Below are 16520 nucleotides of genomic sequence, written 5' to 3'. Positions count from 1 at the left end.
TTAACATTCTCTCAGCAGGATTTCCCACAAACCACCAGGATTTCTTAATATTTGGGGTAGTTTGAGATGAAAATCCCCCCAAAATTGGTGATGTAGGATCTGATTTGATGCTGGGCTCTGACTGTGTGTAAGCCCAGTGGCACCAAAGTGATCACTGCAAAATATGACCAAAAAATCCCCCCTCATTCTTATTAAAATGGTCTTTATTAAATTGCTTTAGTTCCTCCTCTAATTTGAATTAACCCTGACAGGATTTATTTTCAAAAGGATTTTCTTCTCTGTGCTATGGGGTGGGTCAAACTGATCAGCTCTAAAGGCACGTTGTCACTTTATTGGGAATTTATTTTGAGGATCTATCACTCTACTATGCCAACATCTGCTTCCCTTTGGGCATCATCCCTCATCCTCCACACTCCAGATCCTCTTCCCAGAGGAGCCTGAAATGAGGGAAGGGGAATTGCAACACCCTCGTGGTGATATTTTAAGGACACCTCCCTGGAGAGCTCTTCCAGGGGGATTTTTCATGCCTTGCCCAAGGAACTCGGCCGTGCAGGAGGGGGGATTTGGGATTTGGGATTTGGGATTTGGGATTTGAGGTGGATCCTTCCCTGCACACCTGGATGGGGTTGTAGGTAGGAACAGTCACCAATCCCTGTGTTCACCTCCTGGCTCTTGAGATGTTTTGGGGGAGTGGTGGATTTAAATCTTCTCCTACCTCCTGGTCTCACAGGATTTGCTGGAGAAAACTCCATTAGGACTTCCAAAGGAGAATCTGGGACTGGCTGCAGCACAGATGTCTGCAAGCAACAATAGGCTGAGCTCAGCCCCACGCTCTGAAAGCAGAGGGGGGAGGGACAAAAAGAAGAAGAAAGGGAAGGGAAAAAGCAAAGCAGAAAATCATTAGATGACTTCAGCCCCTCTTGACAACATCAAAAAGGAAGAGTCATAAATTTGGATCCCATTAAACGCTGGGGGGAGCAGCAAAAGCCGTTTTGGGGCCGCAGCTGCAGGTTTGGGGTGGGCAGAGCTGTGTCCTGGGTTTGTGGGGCTGATCCTCTGGGCACTGGGTGGACACGGCTTTCACCCCCTGATTCCCTGAGATCAGGGGGTCCCTGCAGTGTTTGGGGTCTCCATTCCCACTTTAGGGATCTCACAGGGTGTGAATTCCTCACTCCTGGGGCCATTTTCTCATTTCCTCTTCCTTTTTAGTGTCATCCTTTCCAAACCCCAAGGTCTGTCCCTACCCCAGCTGGAGTCCCTGGAGATTTGCTCCCTTTGCCTCCTGCTAATTTGGGATAACTGATTGGATACACATTAAAGCCATTGAGGATTTTCTCCCCTGGGGCTTCCCAGGGCATGTCTCACTGTTTTATGCCTTTGTTTAACTGGATAATAATTCCATTTATCATTGTGAACATGGAGGATTTTGTCTTTCAACAGTTTGAGGTTTTTTGCTTAATAATCCAGACTATTATCCTATTGTCCTAGCTGTTCATCCAAGACAAAAAAAAAGAAAAACAAGGAGGAGGATTTGGAAGGAAATCTCTCATTCTCTTTATTTTTCAGGTGTGAAATAGGTCATGTCGTAGGTTCATTGTCTGCTGAACTGTGTGGAAAGCCAAAATCTTGGCTGAGGGATCTCCACACCAAATATTTCCTGTGCAGGGAATGGTGTTCCCAGGATAAGCGTGGCCTGTGCCTGGACAGAGCTTCTCCTGCCTCACAGCTGCAAATCCTGCAGCATCCAGAAAGGGATGTGGCAAGTGTGAAAAGTCTTCCAAAAGAATCACAAAAGGAGGAAAAAAACGAGCTTAATATTTTAAAGAGATTCGGGAAGGTCAGGGAGTTCTCTTGTGTTAAGGTTTGCAGGACAGCACTTTAAAAAAAAAATAATAAAAAATTGATTGTGAGTGACAGAAATGTGGGAGCTGTGTAATAAAGCCAAAAAAAAAAAAAAAAAGAAAGAAAGAAAGAAAGAAAAGAAAAAATAAAGAAATCCTGTTGCTTCCTCGCAGTCCCCAGACAATGGCTAATTGTTCTAATTTGGGTCGCTCCCCTGCTGTGCTGCAGCAGGAATTCTTCACCCGAGCTCTTTAATCATTAATGTTGGCCTCTTTTCCACGGTGCTTGGCCCCGGTGCAGTCCCCCAGGGCTCTGCCCATCCCCAGGGATTCTGCTGCTGGAGGAGCAGAATGTTTTTTAATGAAAACAAATTAATTTCTTGTAACATCTTTATCACCAGGCTTTGTGTCGTCCTCCTCCGAGCTCTCTCCTTTCGCAGCAGCCCCGAAATCCAGTCTGGGGACCCAAATCTTGCCCATGTGGTGATGCAGAGAGGGCAGGCAGTGACTCCAGGGTTATTTATATTATTATTTATTTATATATTAATATATTTATTTTTTATTAATATATGTTATATATAATATATATTATATATAAAATATGTTATATACTATGTAATATAATATAATGTGTGGCTGATGGATCTGTAGGAGCTCAGCTGATGGCTCCTCACCAGCATTTTTTGGCTGGTTGGGAGCTCAGTGCTCAGAAAAAGGGCACATCCCAGCCTTTTTCCTGTCAGCAGCATCAGCTGGGAAGGCTGGACTCCATGTGTGTGTGTGTGGTCTGTCCCATCTGCCCAGCCCTGCAATGCAGTTTTCCTCCCAGAGTTTGAAAAACAGATAAAAAACCGCACATTCCCAGCCCCTGCGTGATGTTAGAGGGGCCACATCTTGTGTGATGCCTTTCCTGTGTGTTATTTCAGGAGCATCTGCTGCTGGGACCGGGCTCTGGTGGTGAGAAAATGCAATTTTTGTGTTTGGTTGTTGTCCTTTCCATGGAAAGGGCACTCAGGGTTTCCCAAAGCCCAGCACTGTGGGATTCAGGCTTGGCAGGTGGAGGTTTCCCTGCTCTCTGACCACAGAAAAATCAGCTTTATATTGACCTTCCATGAGTGATGCAGGCTGATGGAGAGTTTTTGGTGTAGATTTTGATGCTGTGGGAAGCAGCTCACCCCTGGAAGCAGCAAGATCTGCCCAGAGGGGTTTGTGGCTTTTTTCCATCATTCCTGAGAGTGCTGATGGTGCAGGGCAGAGGGCTGGGTGGGGAGCAGGGATGTTATCCCAAGGCAGAGGGAGCATCCCACAGGAATATTTGGCATCATCCCTCCTCTGGGCTAATCCACTCTCCCCGTTCCCCAGCGAGGTTCAAACCTTGCCAGCACGAGCTGGGCTGGTTTTTAAGCTGATTTTTAAGCTGATTTTCAAGCTGATTCCCTTTCCAAACAAGCTCTTGGGCTCAGTCCCACCAGGGTGTGTGTCAGCTCCAATTATTTCCTGATAGACTTGGATCAGGAACAGGGAAAAGCTTTTGTTTGGAGCCCTTGGCACAGCACCAGCAAAGTCCCTTCTCCTGCACGCGAGTTTTGGGCCTGCTCTGGGGAGGAATTGAAGAGGTTTGGGTAAAAACCAAACAAATGGGGGTTCCTGAAGCACAGAGTTTGTGTCTCATCCATGGGAATAGGATGTGCAGAAGGAAGAATCCCATCCTGTGGGATGAAATGGGAATTTTATTTATCCCAGTGCTAATCTGCAGGGTTGATGTATTGATACAGGAATCATGTGCTCTAAATCTTATATAAAGCTCCCTGAAATAGAAGTATCCCAGGATCTGCAGGGCTTGGGGGTTGAGTTTGTGAGGGAAAAGGGCTGAAAGGGTCAGGATGGCCACGGAAGGATGAGCTGGATGTGGCTGCTGATGTGGGGAAAGGATTAAAATCTTCCTTGTCCTGCTCCTCCTCTTTCCTCGGAGCCCTCAGAGGCTGCACCATGGATGGGCTGAGCTCCTTTGGGCTGAATTCCCCAGGAATTGCTTTGATGGGAAGTTTAGGCCTGAGCCTCCCCACAGCCATCTGGAGGTCTGGGAGCTGCCTGAGGGGAAAAAACCCCCTCTCATTGGGGAGGCAAGATGGCCATGGCACATCTGAACCAGCAAAAGAATTGTTTTCTTTTTCACTTTCTCAGCTTCTTCTCCACGTTCTGGTCGTGAATCATTTCACTTCCCCAACAGTTCAGCTGGGATAAGGCTGGAGACAGCTTGAATTGTCTCCTCCAGGGTTATTTTGGAGGCAATTTGCAGCACAAAATGCCAGCACCGTGTCCTTCCCCCTCACGATTTTAGCACTTTGTTTCCTTTTCACCACCAGTTTTTGCAGGGAAGGCTCGGAGCTGGAAACCCCCACTCATCCCTGAGGGTGGACTCTGCTATTTCAGGGGCTGCTGCAGTGCTTAAAAATAAAAAAGCCGATGAAATGAAAGCTGCTGGCACCTGGCAGCTTAAAAAAAATATATATATAGGGAGGTGTTAAAATCCGTGGTGTTTTCTTCTCACGTTGGGGCTGGTGCTTCCACAGGCAGGAAGGTGTTGCTGGCAGTGTTGCCTTCCCAAAATGTTCTGAGGCTCTGATTAAGAAATTGCCTCCTTTTCCAGGATTTCCAGTGGGAAATGTGAGGTAAAATCTTGTCTTTCTTAATTTTCTCAGTGTTAATTCCACAGGCTGAACCTCTCAGGGCTCATCCAGGCCCGGGGCTGGTTCTTGCCACAGGGAGAGGAGCTGTGGGAATGCCTGAGGAATGAAAATTGTGGGATTAAAACCCTGATTTTGAGTTCAGCGTGGTGGTGAATAGTGTTGAAAATTTCAACATAAATGTGCTCCTATAAACCCAGATTTCCTGGGAACCAGAGGCTCAGGTGGGAAGTGGTGCCTGGTTCCCGGGGTTTTCCATACCCCGTGTCCTTATGGGATCCCTGAATCTGGAGTTATGAGGGAATTATGAGGGAAAAATCAGCTGGAAAATCAGTTGTGATTAGTGGGAATCACCGTGTGGGTACATGGATATGTCTGGGAATAAACCCTCCCCAATTTATGTCAAGGCTTCGTCCTTAGATTGGAACCAAAACCTACGAATCCTGACTGATATTTCTGCCCCAGCCACCTGCAGAGATGTCCTGGGTTTGTGGTTGTCTGTGGTTTGTTGGGTTTTTTTTTTTACCCTGGGAAAACCTGCTGTAATTGTTTCCCTGTACACCCCCAAGTGATTTGTCAAAATCCCAGTTGCTCCCTGGTAATTCAATATTTATGATGTCTTTATAAGGCCAGTCCTGCTCCGCTGATGCGGAGGTGAGGGGGGGAATAAATTGCATAAATTTCATAAATTAGGCTGCAAAACCTGAGCTCTGAGGGAGGATGTGAAGGCAGCAATAATTGGCTGTCCAGGAAGAAGAGATGCAGCACCTTCCTCAGCATTCCTGCCTGGATTTTCCCAGAAAATCCTGAGCCATGCCTGTGGCTGAACAGCCCAGGCCGACTGTTTATTGTAGGGTTTCTTCTTTAATTCCTAACTCTTCCCTAATGATGCAGCAGTGTAAACCAGGCAGCCAAATTGTCACATCTTGGATCTTTTTTATCATTATTGATCTTTCAGTCAGGTTCATCTCTGCCTGTGACCTTTCAGAGAGCAAGAGAGGCACTGCAGGGTGGGTGGTTTAAATTATGTGTATGAAAATCCTGAAACAGGATTGAGCAGTCTGGATACTGAGGATTGGATTTTATTTTATTTTGAAGACCCAAAATTTCTAGACTCAAATCCTTAGAAACTTTCAGAGTTCAAGTTTTCCAAGCCAGTATCCCTTGGGGGGGGAAATTTGAGTCAAAATCGAGAAGATGCTGCGCTTCTTTGTGTTTTTATTTTCCCTAACAATTAAATGTTGTTGGAGTCTTCCCAAGACTCCATCAGCTCACAAAGCCTCTGGGAAGCAGTTTTTGGTGGTAATGAATGGGTAATTTAACCAAATTTGATCAATCTCTGCCAAATTTTACTGCTGGAAGCTGTTGCATGGTGTCAAATGGTAACGGTGGAATAATAATAATATAGTAACAATAATAGCAACAAAATAGTAGTAGTAATAATAATAATAATAATAATAATAATAATAATAATAGTCCTGCAGAGTCTTAGCAATCAGAGAGGTTTTTCCCCCTTTCCAGGCAGTTTTGAGAGTGGTCCCTTAAGGCTTGCAGCATCCTGTGGGTGTGATGGCATCTCTGCAGAGCCCTCAGCCGGTGTCCTTCCCATGTTTTTGCAGGAAGGGGACTCCCTGGGAGCCATGGAGAAGCTCTGCAGGCAGCTCACTTACCACCTGAGCCCCCACTCGCAGTGGAGACGCCAGGGCATCATGAAGAGGAAGCCGCAGTCCTGGTGAGTCCCTGCTGGGTCACTGTCCCCAAGCTGGCCTTGCCACCCCTCAGGGCCACCACGGGGCTGGGGACGGTGGGAATTGAGGTTTTCCATGATGGTTTTGGTAAATGTGGGAGCTGCCTGCTGCTCCCTGCAGCGACAGGAGGAACAAATCCACCGGGATGGAGGGGTCGGAGCTGCAAGGGAGCTGGGCTGCCCCAGCTTGTCACAACCTCCAGAGGCATCCTTCCTCTCCAATCTCACCAGCATTTCCCCCATTTCTGGTTCCTTCGTGCTCCCCCAGAGGTGTTTTCCTCTATTTCCATCTTCCTTTCCCTGTTGCAGAGGAGAGCAGCACTTCAGTGCCTGGGGAGGAGGAATGGTCTGGAAAGCCTGAGCCATCCATCCTCCAAACATCCTTTGTCTCCCAAACTGCACCAAGAGCTCCTAATTAGCTGGTAATTAATGTACGGGCACCGTGCACAACGTGGCTTGCAGCTTACACAGAAGGAATTTTGTTGTTAAAAACAGGGAAAAAATAACCCAAATCCCCTGCTCACCCTCATTCCCATCTGGTGCCATCCTGGATCCACAGAGCTGAGAAACCTGTGGATGAGGCTGATGGGAATAGAAAGGGCTGCTTGTTTTCCTGATGTTGGGCATTATATATTTATTATTTTTGCTTAAGGAAGCGAGAAATAGAAACAAAGCCGCAATCTGGGAGAGTCAGGATTTGTATCCAGGTGCTGGCTCGTGGTCCCAGGAGAGTTTTGGTGGTAATGGAGCTGTAGTGGGAATTAATCCAATGGAAAAAACTGGGATAGGTAAGGAGAGGGGAGGAACGCGGCCGCAGGAGGAAAAGAAGACACAAGGAAATGAAGGATTGAGCATCCAGATAGGATTAGGAGCACATCCCCCAGGGATCTGGCTCATCATCCTTACAAAGTGCTGTCCTTAGAGACCAAAACGCGGAGAAATGCACTTCATTAGCAGTGTTACCCGCATTTTTGGTGGCTTTTAAGGTGTGTTGATGGGTAAAATTTTCAGTTTCCAGTAAAGCAGCAGAAAGTGGGGAGTGTTGGAACTCCCGGGCTGTGCCCCGAGGCACACGCAGCTCTAATGACCCAGCAGCTCATTACCGCCGGGTTTCCTCTTAATTAGAATAGGAAATGCTCACCCCTTAGCACCCCATCAGGGCATTGTTCAAGTCACACTGATGCTGCATCGCCGAGCTCTTTAGAGCCCCAAAACCACACGAAATCCTTGGAAATGAACACATTTCGAGCCCTGCTTTGTGCCCCTCTGTCTCTGTCCTTAACCCCCAGCCCGGGATGAGCAGCGGTGTGAGCACAGCCCCGTGCCCGAGATTTGCAAGGCTTTGTCTGCAGCCTTTCCCTGGAGCAGCCGGGAAATAGCTGAGGTTTTCCAGGGCTTTGGGAGCAGGGATGAGGTTTTGGGATGAGGTTTTGGCTGTCAGCGAGCCCTGACCACATGGAAGTGACCTCAGGGTGGGACTCTGGCTGCTGGTTCTGCCCCAGCCAGGCTTTGGAGAGTGGGATTTTCCTGGATTTCTGGTTGAGATGCTCTTTTAGGAGGTGGCTGTGAGTTGAACCCTTTGCTGGAAGGTCTAAATGACATGAAATAGAGATTTTATGGACAGCATCCTGCTCTGGGCTGGGGTTTCCAAGTGCCCTGTGCTGCTCCCAAGGGAACCATGGGCTCCCATTCCCAGGTGCTGGCATTGCCCTGGCTCTGGCAATGCCAGCTGTTGCAGGAGCTCCCCAACATCACAGATCCACCCTTTTCTCTGTGTGTGTTGCAGGGAAAATCCCTTTCCTTCATCCCACGGCCACCGTGCCGATTGCAGGTGAGAGGGAGGAGGAGGAAGAGGATGGAGCTGATTTTTTGGCCAGGCAGAGGGGGAGGCTGTGCTTCCCAATCCCAACTCCTCCCAGGCTGGGTCTGCTCCCTAAATCCAGGCAGACATTCCCAGCCCTGGCACCGCAGCACCCAAACCTCTGCCAAATGACCTTATTTTTTTGGCACATTATAAATCTGTCTGGCTCTCCCTCGCTGTCTCCGCGCCTCCCTCGGAATACATTAAACATCCAGCGATGAGAATCAGGGAAAGCCAACAGCAGCAGGATGAAGCCAGCCTGCTAAAGTCATTTCCCTGCGCCTGGCTCTGCCTGGGGACACGATTCCATCCCACGGTTGGACCAGCGAGTGTGGAATTAGCTCCTGGAATCTCCCTGCTCCTGGAATCTCCCTGCTCCTGGAATCTCCCTGCTCCTGCTGCTGCCAAGCGCTCGCCGTCAGCATCACAAAGGCCAAAAAACCGGGAATCAAACCTCCCGCAATTGCTGTGGAGCAGGGGCTGGGAGGGAGGAGGTGTTTCCCAGGGGAAACCATCCCGTGGGGATATCCCGGTCCTTTCCCGGTTGTGGTAGCAATGAGCCAGGAATGCAGCAGGGAGGATGATGGGGCAGTGGGTACCAGCTGAAGGAATATCAAATATTCACGTTGTAACTCCAAATTTACATCAGATAGGCCCTTTTTTTTTATTCTGCACACAATTCCTTTAATGCCCCTGCACAAAACAGGGGGAGAATTTAGAGTGAAGCAGCTCACTTTAAATAGAATTAAATGGGGTCAATCTGGACCTAAATTTGTGGGGTTTTTTATCTCTGCTGCTTCTCTGCAATAAGCAGAGAAACCCCCAAAATGAGGCCTGAGCCTGATACTGGGAGTGTCCTCACCAGGCTGAGCCAACATGGCACTTTCTGCACTTCCTAACCCAAATTTTTGTTTCACAGCTCCCAGACCTCACTCCTGCAAATCCCCCAGTGCTGGCACCTGGAAAGAGCCAGGATCTGATCCTTTTCTCGCTTCTCCTGGGTTTTCCAGGTGGTTTTCCTTAGCTCCAGCCCACTCTTGTCTTTGCCACTTGTCCTTTCTGCTGGTGACACCTGAGACTCGGCCTGAACTCCTTTCATCCTCTGAAATCATTAGAAATCACCTTGAAAATAGCAGGAAAATTAGTAATGTGGGACAGCTTTTGGAAGTGTGGAGGCTCTGTGAGGCTGTGGCAGATTGAATCCCTGGTTACCTGAGGGTTGGATGTTCTCCATGGCATTTGGCATCCAGGTGCAGAGAGCTGTTAGAACAGAAGGTGTTTGGATCTAGTGATAAATTTACAGAGGTTGAGCAGCCTTATTTTGAATGCAGGAATGATCTTTTAGCATCCCACTCCTGATTTCATTTGGGGCACAAAACATTTCTGTCCTGCAGGAATGCTGTGCTTTCATGTTGGCAGTGCCTGCTTGCATTGCTTTACAAAGGAAAAAATCATTTAAAAATGAGTTTTCATGGTGGGAGAAGCCCTTTGGAAAACAGAAAGGGAATGTTTGTGGCTGGAAATCCTCCTCTGCTGTGGCAGCTGGTGGGCGAGCGAGAGAAGTTGGAGCTCCTGCAACAAATGGTCCCTTCAGAGCTTCCAGCACAAATCCAGGCAGTGGGAGGAGGCTGGAGCAGGATTGTGCAGGGTCTCAGATTAAAATCCCTTTTCTGTGTGTGTGTGTGTGTGTGTGTGTGTGTATTGGAGCTGCTGCAGGAACAGGGAATGTGGGAGCTGGAGTCTTTGGGAAGTGTGTGGGGGTGATCCCTTCTCCCTGTGTCCATGGGATGTAATTCCATGGACATTCCACGGCTGTCCCAGGGAGCAGAGAGGACAGAGGATGCTATGAATGTTCAGAACTCAGTGATTTGGGGTGGCGGTGTCGTTTTCCACCTTTTGAAGTGAAAAGCAGGCGATTTCCAAACCTCCCTGCTCTTTTCCAGCGTCCCTGAGGCTCTGGGTGTGGAGAAAAGCAAAGCTCTGGCTCCCGGTGCTTTTCCAGGTTGGGAAGTGGGGTTGGGAAGCAGTGGGATGCTCAGCCCTGGCTTAGAGGTGGGTCCTGCACCCCTCAGGAGGAGGTGGCTGAGGGTCAGAGCTGCTCCTGGCCAGGCTGAGCTTTGCTGGGTCACATCACCACGGCCGAGTGCTGTCCCCTGTGTGGTCACTGAGTCCATCAATCCTCAGGAGATCAGTCCCTGGTTTGGTGGCTCAGTTCATTCCCAGGATGGGCACTAAATTCCAGCTCCTGTCTGCCCGTGCCTGGTGGTTGTTAAAAGAGCTGTTCCCCCTCTGTGGGGCCACCTCTGAGCATGTCCTACCCTCCTTTTGTAATTGAAGGCTGGAAATTCAGATTTAATCTCTGTTTACTCCTGAAATTCAGCATTTGAATCCCAGCCTGGCCAAGGTGGATGAGGCTTTTCTCTGGAAATACTGAATGGCCATCAAAAACATTTTGCAAAGTGTCTGATGTGTGGCTGTCCCTTGTCACCAGCTTGGCTGTGCTGGAGGAAGTCCCCAGGCAGCAGAGCTCTTTGGTGCAAAGGGAAATCCCTTTGGATAGCTGGGAATGGGAAGGGTTAACCACAGGCACTGAGCAATCCTCTCTAATAAATGTGATGGGAAGGCCTGGAGTGACACAGAAAGGAGCTAAGATTTTTGGGACAGAGAGTAGAAAACCTTTGGGAGACACCTTTGGTTTGATGGGGTCCACACAGGGCTCAGCCAGCTTAAGAAATTTGGAATATTTTCTGTGCTTTGACAGGAATGTTTGGGAATTTGTGGTGCTGAAGAGCAGGAGGAGGCTGGTCCCAGCAGGGCTGTGGGATTTGGCTCTTCTCCACACAGCAAATGAGGAGCTTTGATGGGGTTCAGGGCACACAAAAAGGAAAAAGAAGAACTTTTTGAGGTACCAATAAGGAGCTGGGAGAAATATTTGGATGTAATTTTATCCCAGGAATGCCCTTTTCACCACCTCTCTCCTCCTCACCTCACTCTCCTCCATGGCCATGGGGCATTTCCTCCATCTGCCAGTCTGGGACTCTCTGGATTTTTTATAGCTACTCAAGATGTGACTTTTCTCTTTCTCTTATGGCTGGGCTGGGAACAAACCCTGATTTGCCCTGTCAGTCGCTCTGTTCCCAGTGCTGCTCTGGGCTGCTGCCCCTTGAGTTGATTCCCTCTGGCACATGCCTGGCTGCAAGCACAGTCCCTGCTGTGTTTGTGGCCTCTGATGCACGGGGTGACTTCCAAACTGCTCCTTGGCTTTGTGGAAAATCCATTTCCCAAATATCTGAACGGGAGCAACATTTGGGGCTGCTCCTTTGCATGTGCCTGGCTGGGATTTGGGATTTTTTGTGGAACCCCAGCAGATGGGTTTGAGTGGGGTGGACAGGTCAAAGCTGAGGTTAAATGTGCTCAAGCTGCTTCCCAGAAAAGAGGGAAAATCCCAACCTGCTGAAGCTGGGATGCAGCTCCCTGGAGCTCCTTGTTATATAGAAATTCCAATGAATCTCTTCTCCAAAAACGCTGTTTAATGTGCAAACATCCCCTCTGGCAGCCCCAGGGCTTTGTGACTGTGCAAAAACCATGGTGAAGTGTTTTGTCCTGGTGGGAGTGGGGTGTGATGTTGGAGGGGAGAGGAGGAACACGGCAGCAATCATCCAGCACAGGTTGAGTGGGAAGAAGGGAAGGATTCCATCCAGCTGGAGATGGATGTCTTGAATGAGAGGAATCAAAAAAAAAAAAAAAGAAGAATAAAAAGAAAGCTGTGTAATTTTAAATTCGATAATGCACAGCACTAAGAGGCTTTGGTGTAAAATAATTCTCTTTTCAGGCTAGTGGGGTATAAATTCAGGGTGTCAGGGTGTCCCTGGCTTGCACTTTATCCCTGGATTGGGGACAGGATGTCAGGCAGGGAGGGATGGACCTGAGAGTGCACAGGGATGTCCTGAGCTGCTCCCAGCTGTGTCAATGTTACAGCAAAACAGAGGCTGAAAACAGACCCAAGGAATTCCTTTCCCAGCCAGTTCTCCCTGCTGGATGATGCTGAAGGGCCCAAAAGCAGAGAGAATTCAGGACAGGGCATCAGACACCACAGTTCAGGCTCCAGAGGCTTGGGAGGAAAATGCTGTGATGCTTCTTGTTGAATTTGAAGAGTCAGAGCCCTTTGGCTGCTGAAAACGGGGCTAAGATGTGAACAGATGAAATGCCTGGTGTGGGTGGAAAGGTGGAAGGCTGCAAATCAAGGGGAGTAAAGATTTGGGAGTGCTGTGGTTGAGAAATAATTCTGCAATGTGTGGCTTGTGGCAATTAAAGGAGCTGCCACCATTGTGGGATCATTAAGGCTGGAAAAACCTTCTGAGATCAAATCCACCACTAAGCCAAGAACACATCTCCACATCTTTTAAATGCCTCCAGGTATCCTTTAAATAACTCCAGGGAGTTATTGCTGATGATATTCTGGGGAAATCTGATTTTTCTTGTGCCTGTTGGAGTGGGAGCTGTGGGATCTGCTTCCTGGAAAACCTGGAAAACCTGAACAAGCAGGTGCTGAAACCACTCCTTGCCACTGAGAGCTATTTGGCCACCAGATCAGCAGGTTTGGGGTGGAAATGAGGTTTTTTTCCAGCTGAGCTGGGGGAGAGGTTATCCCTGCCCATGGAGAGGCTGCAGCTCCTGGCACACCTTGCCCAGCTGGCATTAACCAAGAGCTGCATTTCGAGCTGCTGGAGCTGAACTGTCAATAATTGATGGACACTGAAATGCCACCCGGGCTGGTGGCACAGGGCTGGCACATGGAAGGGACCTCAGCTTTTCCACTGGTTCAATGTGTAAAATGAGCCCTTCCCCTGCTCCTTGTCTGGGCTGCCCCAGAGTTGGAATCAATTGACCCAAACTGCAAAGCACCGTCTCCCCCACACTGGTGAATATTGACCCTGACAAAAGCTCAAATTGTTTTTGCTGCTCCCGACAGCCAGAAATGCTGGAAAATAAAGCAGGAGCAACCCAAGGCTGGGATGAGGTGATTTGGAGCAGCAGGACACCCCTCCCCACTGACTTTTCCATCACACTTTTGCTGCAGCCTTATAAACTTCGGGTTTTTAGGGCACTACCTGGGATTTAAAACCTTGATTTCAAGCCACCCTCATCCTCCTCTGTCCTCTCTCCTCCTGCAGCTGGATCGAGGAATAACGTGGTGGTTTTCCTCCCCTCAGAGGGAACATCTCTCCCCTCCCACCTCCTCGTACTTGGGGGCTTGTGCCTCCTTTAAATGTGTTTTTTAGTCTGGTGCTTAATTAGAAAAGGCCTTTGATGGTGAAAAGTGTGAGGTTTTTAATTTTGGGTTTTTTTTTTTTTTTGGTAATAATTACTCCTCTGCTTCTGGGCAGAGTGGAAATGAGATTTTCCATGGACACATGGTGGGGATTATTTAAATCCATCCCCACCGCTCGGGCTGCGGAGCCGGGAACCAAGCGGTAGAAATTGTTATTAAACAAGGGAGTCATCTGGGAAAATAATTCATCTCCCCGGCTTGGAAGTCGCCCAGACACTCTGTGATGATTTGTCTTGTCTCAAACAGACGCTGGCTCCTTTTTTTAGGTGGTGAGGGGCAATTTGGGGCTGGGATGCTGCTCCATGGGGGAAAGGCATCGCTCCCAGCAGCGGTGCCCATTTAACCCCAGCCAGCCCAGCCTGGCTGTCACCCCGGGCTCTATTTCCCAATTAAGACAATCAAGCTCGATGATGAAGCTTTGTTAAGCGCTCCTTACATTTATTTTATTTCCTCAGCCCTTTCAGGCGGTGAATGAAGGTGTTTAAGTGAGCTCATCCATCACTTTAACTCGGCGGCCAATTCCCACCTCCCACTGCTGCTGCTGCTGCTCTCTTTGCATGGAAATAACTTTAAATTAGCTTTAAAATAACGCGACAGCGGGGGGATGTGTCATCATCACCGGGGGTTTCTGTCTGTCCCCTGAGAGTCCCCATGGGTGACACAAACCCTTCCACTCCTTCATCCTCACACACCCCTCTGCTCCTGGGAGATGCGGTGGGGAAAAAACAACCCCTCTGGAGCATCTGAAGCACAGAAGGTTCTTTTGCATCTCAAAAGGGGCTTTTGGCACCTCCAGGAAAAGGTCCAAAGCCCCTGGACACATTCTGGTTTTTCCAGCCTGTGTTTTGACATATCCCAGTGTCAAACGAGGCGTTCAGCCCCAAGGCTGATTCCTTTTGTCCAGCCCAGGGTGGCAATATGTTCTTCCAGGTGTTTTACTCCCCCCTCGTCCAGGATTTAGCGCCAGACTGTGGAGCTGGGGGTATTTTTTTTGGGATGAATCCATCCTCGTGTGCTGCAGGTCACTCCTCTCCGTGCTCTGGGGAATGAGGATTATCCCTTGGCAGCTCCTGGCCGGGCAGAAATGCCCATCTGGAGCCGGTCCTTCCTGCATTCCCTGCTTCCATCAGCTGCTGGGTCACCCCCTCAAAGGGGGCTCGTTATCCCAGAGATGATGAGCTGGAGACTTGAGGGGAAAAACAAAAAGTGTGTGTTGACATAATATGGACAAATGACTCGGGAAGATTTGTTGGGCTGATCTTTCCAGCAGCGTTCCTTGAGCAGCCAGCTCAGTGACACAAACCCTCACCACCGCTGGGTGCAGAGAGCAGAGGAAAAAAGCAAAATATTTGCGTATTGTGTTGGAGCAGAGAAGCCAAACAGGCAGCCAGGGAAAATCCAGGGAAGGCTTTTGTGGTTTTCCTGCTCGTCCAGCAGGATTTGGCGAGCTGTGGGGATGGAGGAGCTGGGCAGTGTTTGGCTGCTGAGAGCAGAGGATCACATTCCTGCTCTGTAATACCCGCTTGGCAGCCAGCTCCACCTCTGCTCCCTGCTCTGTTTTCATCTCTGGGGGGAGCTGGGGGCTGGAATCCCCCCGTCAGCAGGGAAATAACCTGCCAAAAGCAATGGAGAGCTGGGGAAGAGGGAGTTTGCTTTGGGCAGCCCAAGCTGTTGCCTGGATTTTTCCCTTTGTTTGGTTTTGCAGCCGCTTTCTGCTGCCCCCGGGCTCAAGGAAGGGGATCTTGAAATGAAATAACTGCACCAAAAACTGTGCCCAGCAGGAAAAGCAACCCACAGGATGCCAAAAATTCAGTTTCAACCTCTGCTGCAGTTACAGAGGAGAGGGGCTGAGAAATCCTCTCATTGGAAAGAGAAAATGAAAAAGCCACCCCAAAAAATCCCTATTTCTTTTGAAGGCAGGGGCAGGGAAGCAGCAGTGGGTCAGGTTTTATCCTGTTATTCCTCACGGGAGGGGAGCTGGGGGTACAATGGTGCCTCTGTTCTGCTGGGCTGAGGGGGACCCAGTATTTGGTGTTAATGTGAAGCAGATGCATCCCAGGGTTGGAATTTCCAACGCCGGGGCAGGGAGGGTGTGAAGGAGCAGCCCAACATGTTCAGAGCTCCTTATCCCGAGGCTGCCTAATCCCAGGGATCCCATCCCAACCTCTGGGAGCACCGTGGGCCCTGCAGGGAAGCAGGATGGCCACAAGAAAAGGGTTTGCTTGGCCAATTTAACACCTGTGTGTTGAAAACCAGGCGAAACAAAGCTTTATTGGCTCGATAGATGTGCAAATTCTGATTAAAAACTAGCCAAACATCAGCTGAGAGGCTCTTGGCTGCCTCACTGTGTCCATCTCCTCTTCCTCCGGCTGTGCAGCTCCTCCAGCACAAATCCCTGGAAGTTCTTTGGGATATTCTGTGCTCTGGGAGGGTTTCCTGACCTCCCTGGATGTGGTTGGAGGCCACCAGCCCCACCTGGGACATCACAGATCCATCCCATGGGTCCCTGTCCCCTCCAGGGACAGGAGCTGCAGTTTTCCCAAGTGTGGCAGGATCCGTGTTGGGCTTCACTTTGGACACCAGAGCTGTTGGGATTTTGGTGGGAAGGGCAGGATTTGGCTTGGAATAGGGACCTGCCAAGGACTGGGGGGAGAAAAGGAAAAACAGGGGGTGATGGCAGCTCCTGGCTCTGGAAAAAATCCCTTCCCAAGGAAGGAGAGGGACAAGCAGGACCCTGGGAGCCGGGCTGGCGGCTGCCTCTCGTGCTCTGGCTCTCATCAGAGCAAGAGGGGACCTCAGCCTGCCTAAACTCTTCCAAATGTGATCTGTGCTCCAATAAAATAAACATTTTAGGGAAAGCCAAGCCCCAGGCACACATTTTGGCAGCTGATCACTCCCTAATTGCAGGAAGAGCAGTTGGGAGAGAGTTTTATTTTTTTTGGTTTTTTTTTTTTTTTTATTTTTTATTTCTTTGTGTTGGTTTCTGATGAGAAAACTCGGCTGGAGGATCAGAGTTGAAACTTCTCTCCCTTCATCTCCCCACCCCTAAAAA

At 49.2% G+C, this 16520-nt stretch overlaps 1 protein-coding gene across 1 annotated transcript in view; it reads left to right on the top strand.

The window, feature by feature from the left end:
* Positions 1 to 16520, top strand: part of LRRC75A (leucine rich repeat containing 75A) — a 56273-nt gene that overhangs the window by 32164 nt on the left and 7589 nt on the right. Inside the window, exon 3 of the mRNA XM_058854078.1 lies at positions 6148 to 6260. Within this exon, the coding sequence (XP_058710061.1) occupies positions 6148 to 6260 (113 nt within the window). The remainder of the gene's footprint in view (positions 1 to 6147; positions 6261 to 16520) is intronic.

This window comes from Poecile atricapillus, chromosome 21, assembly GCF_030490865.1.
Source record: "Poecile atricapillus isolate bPoeAtr1 chromosome 21, bPoeAtr1.hap1, whole genome shotgun sequence".
Classification (NCBI taxonomy): domain Eukaryota; kingdom Metazoa; phylum Chordata; class Aves; order Passeriformes; family Paridae; genus Poecile; species Poecile atricapillus.
This window is presented reverse-complemented; position numbering and strand designations above follow the sequence as displayed.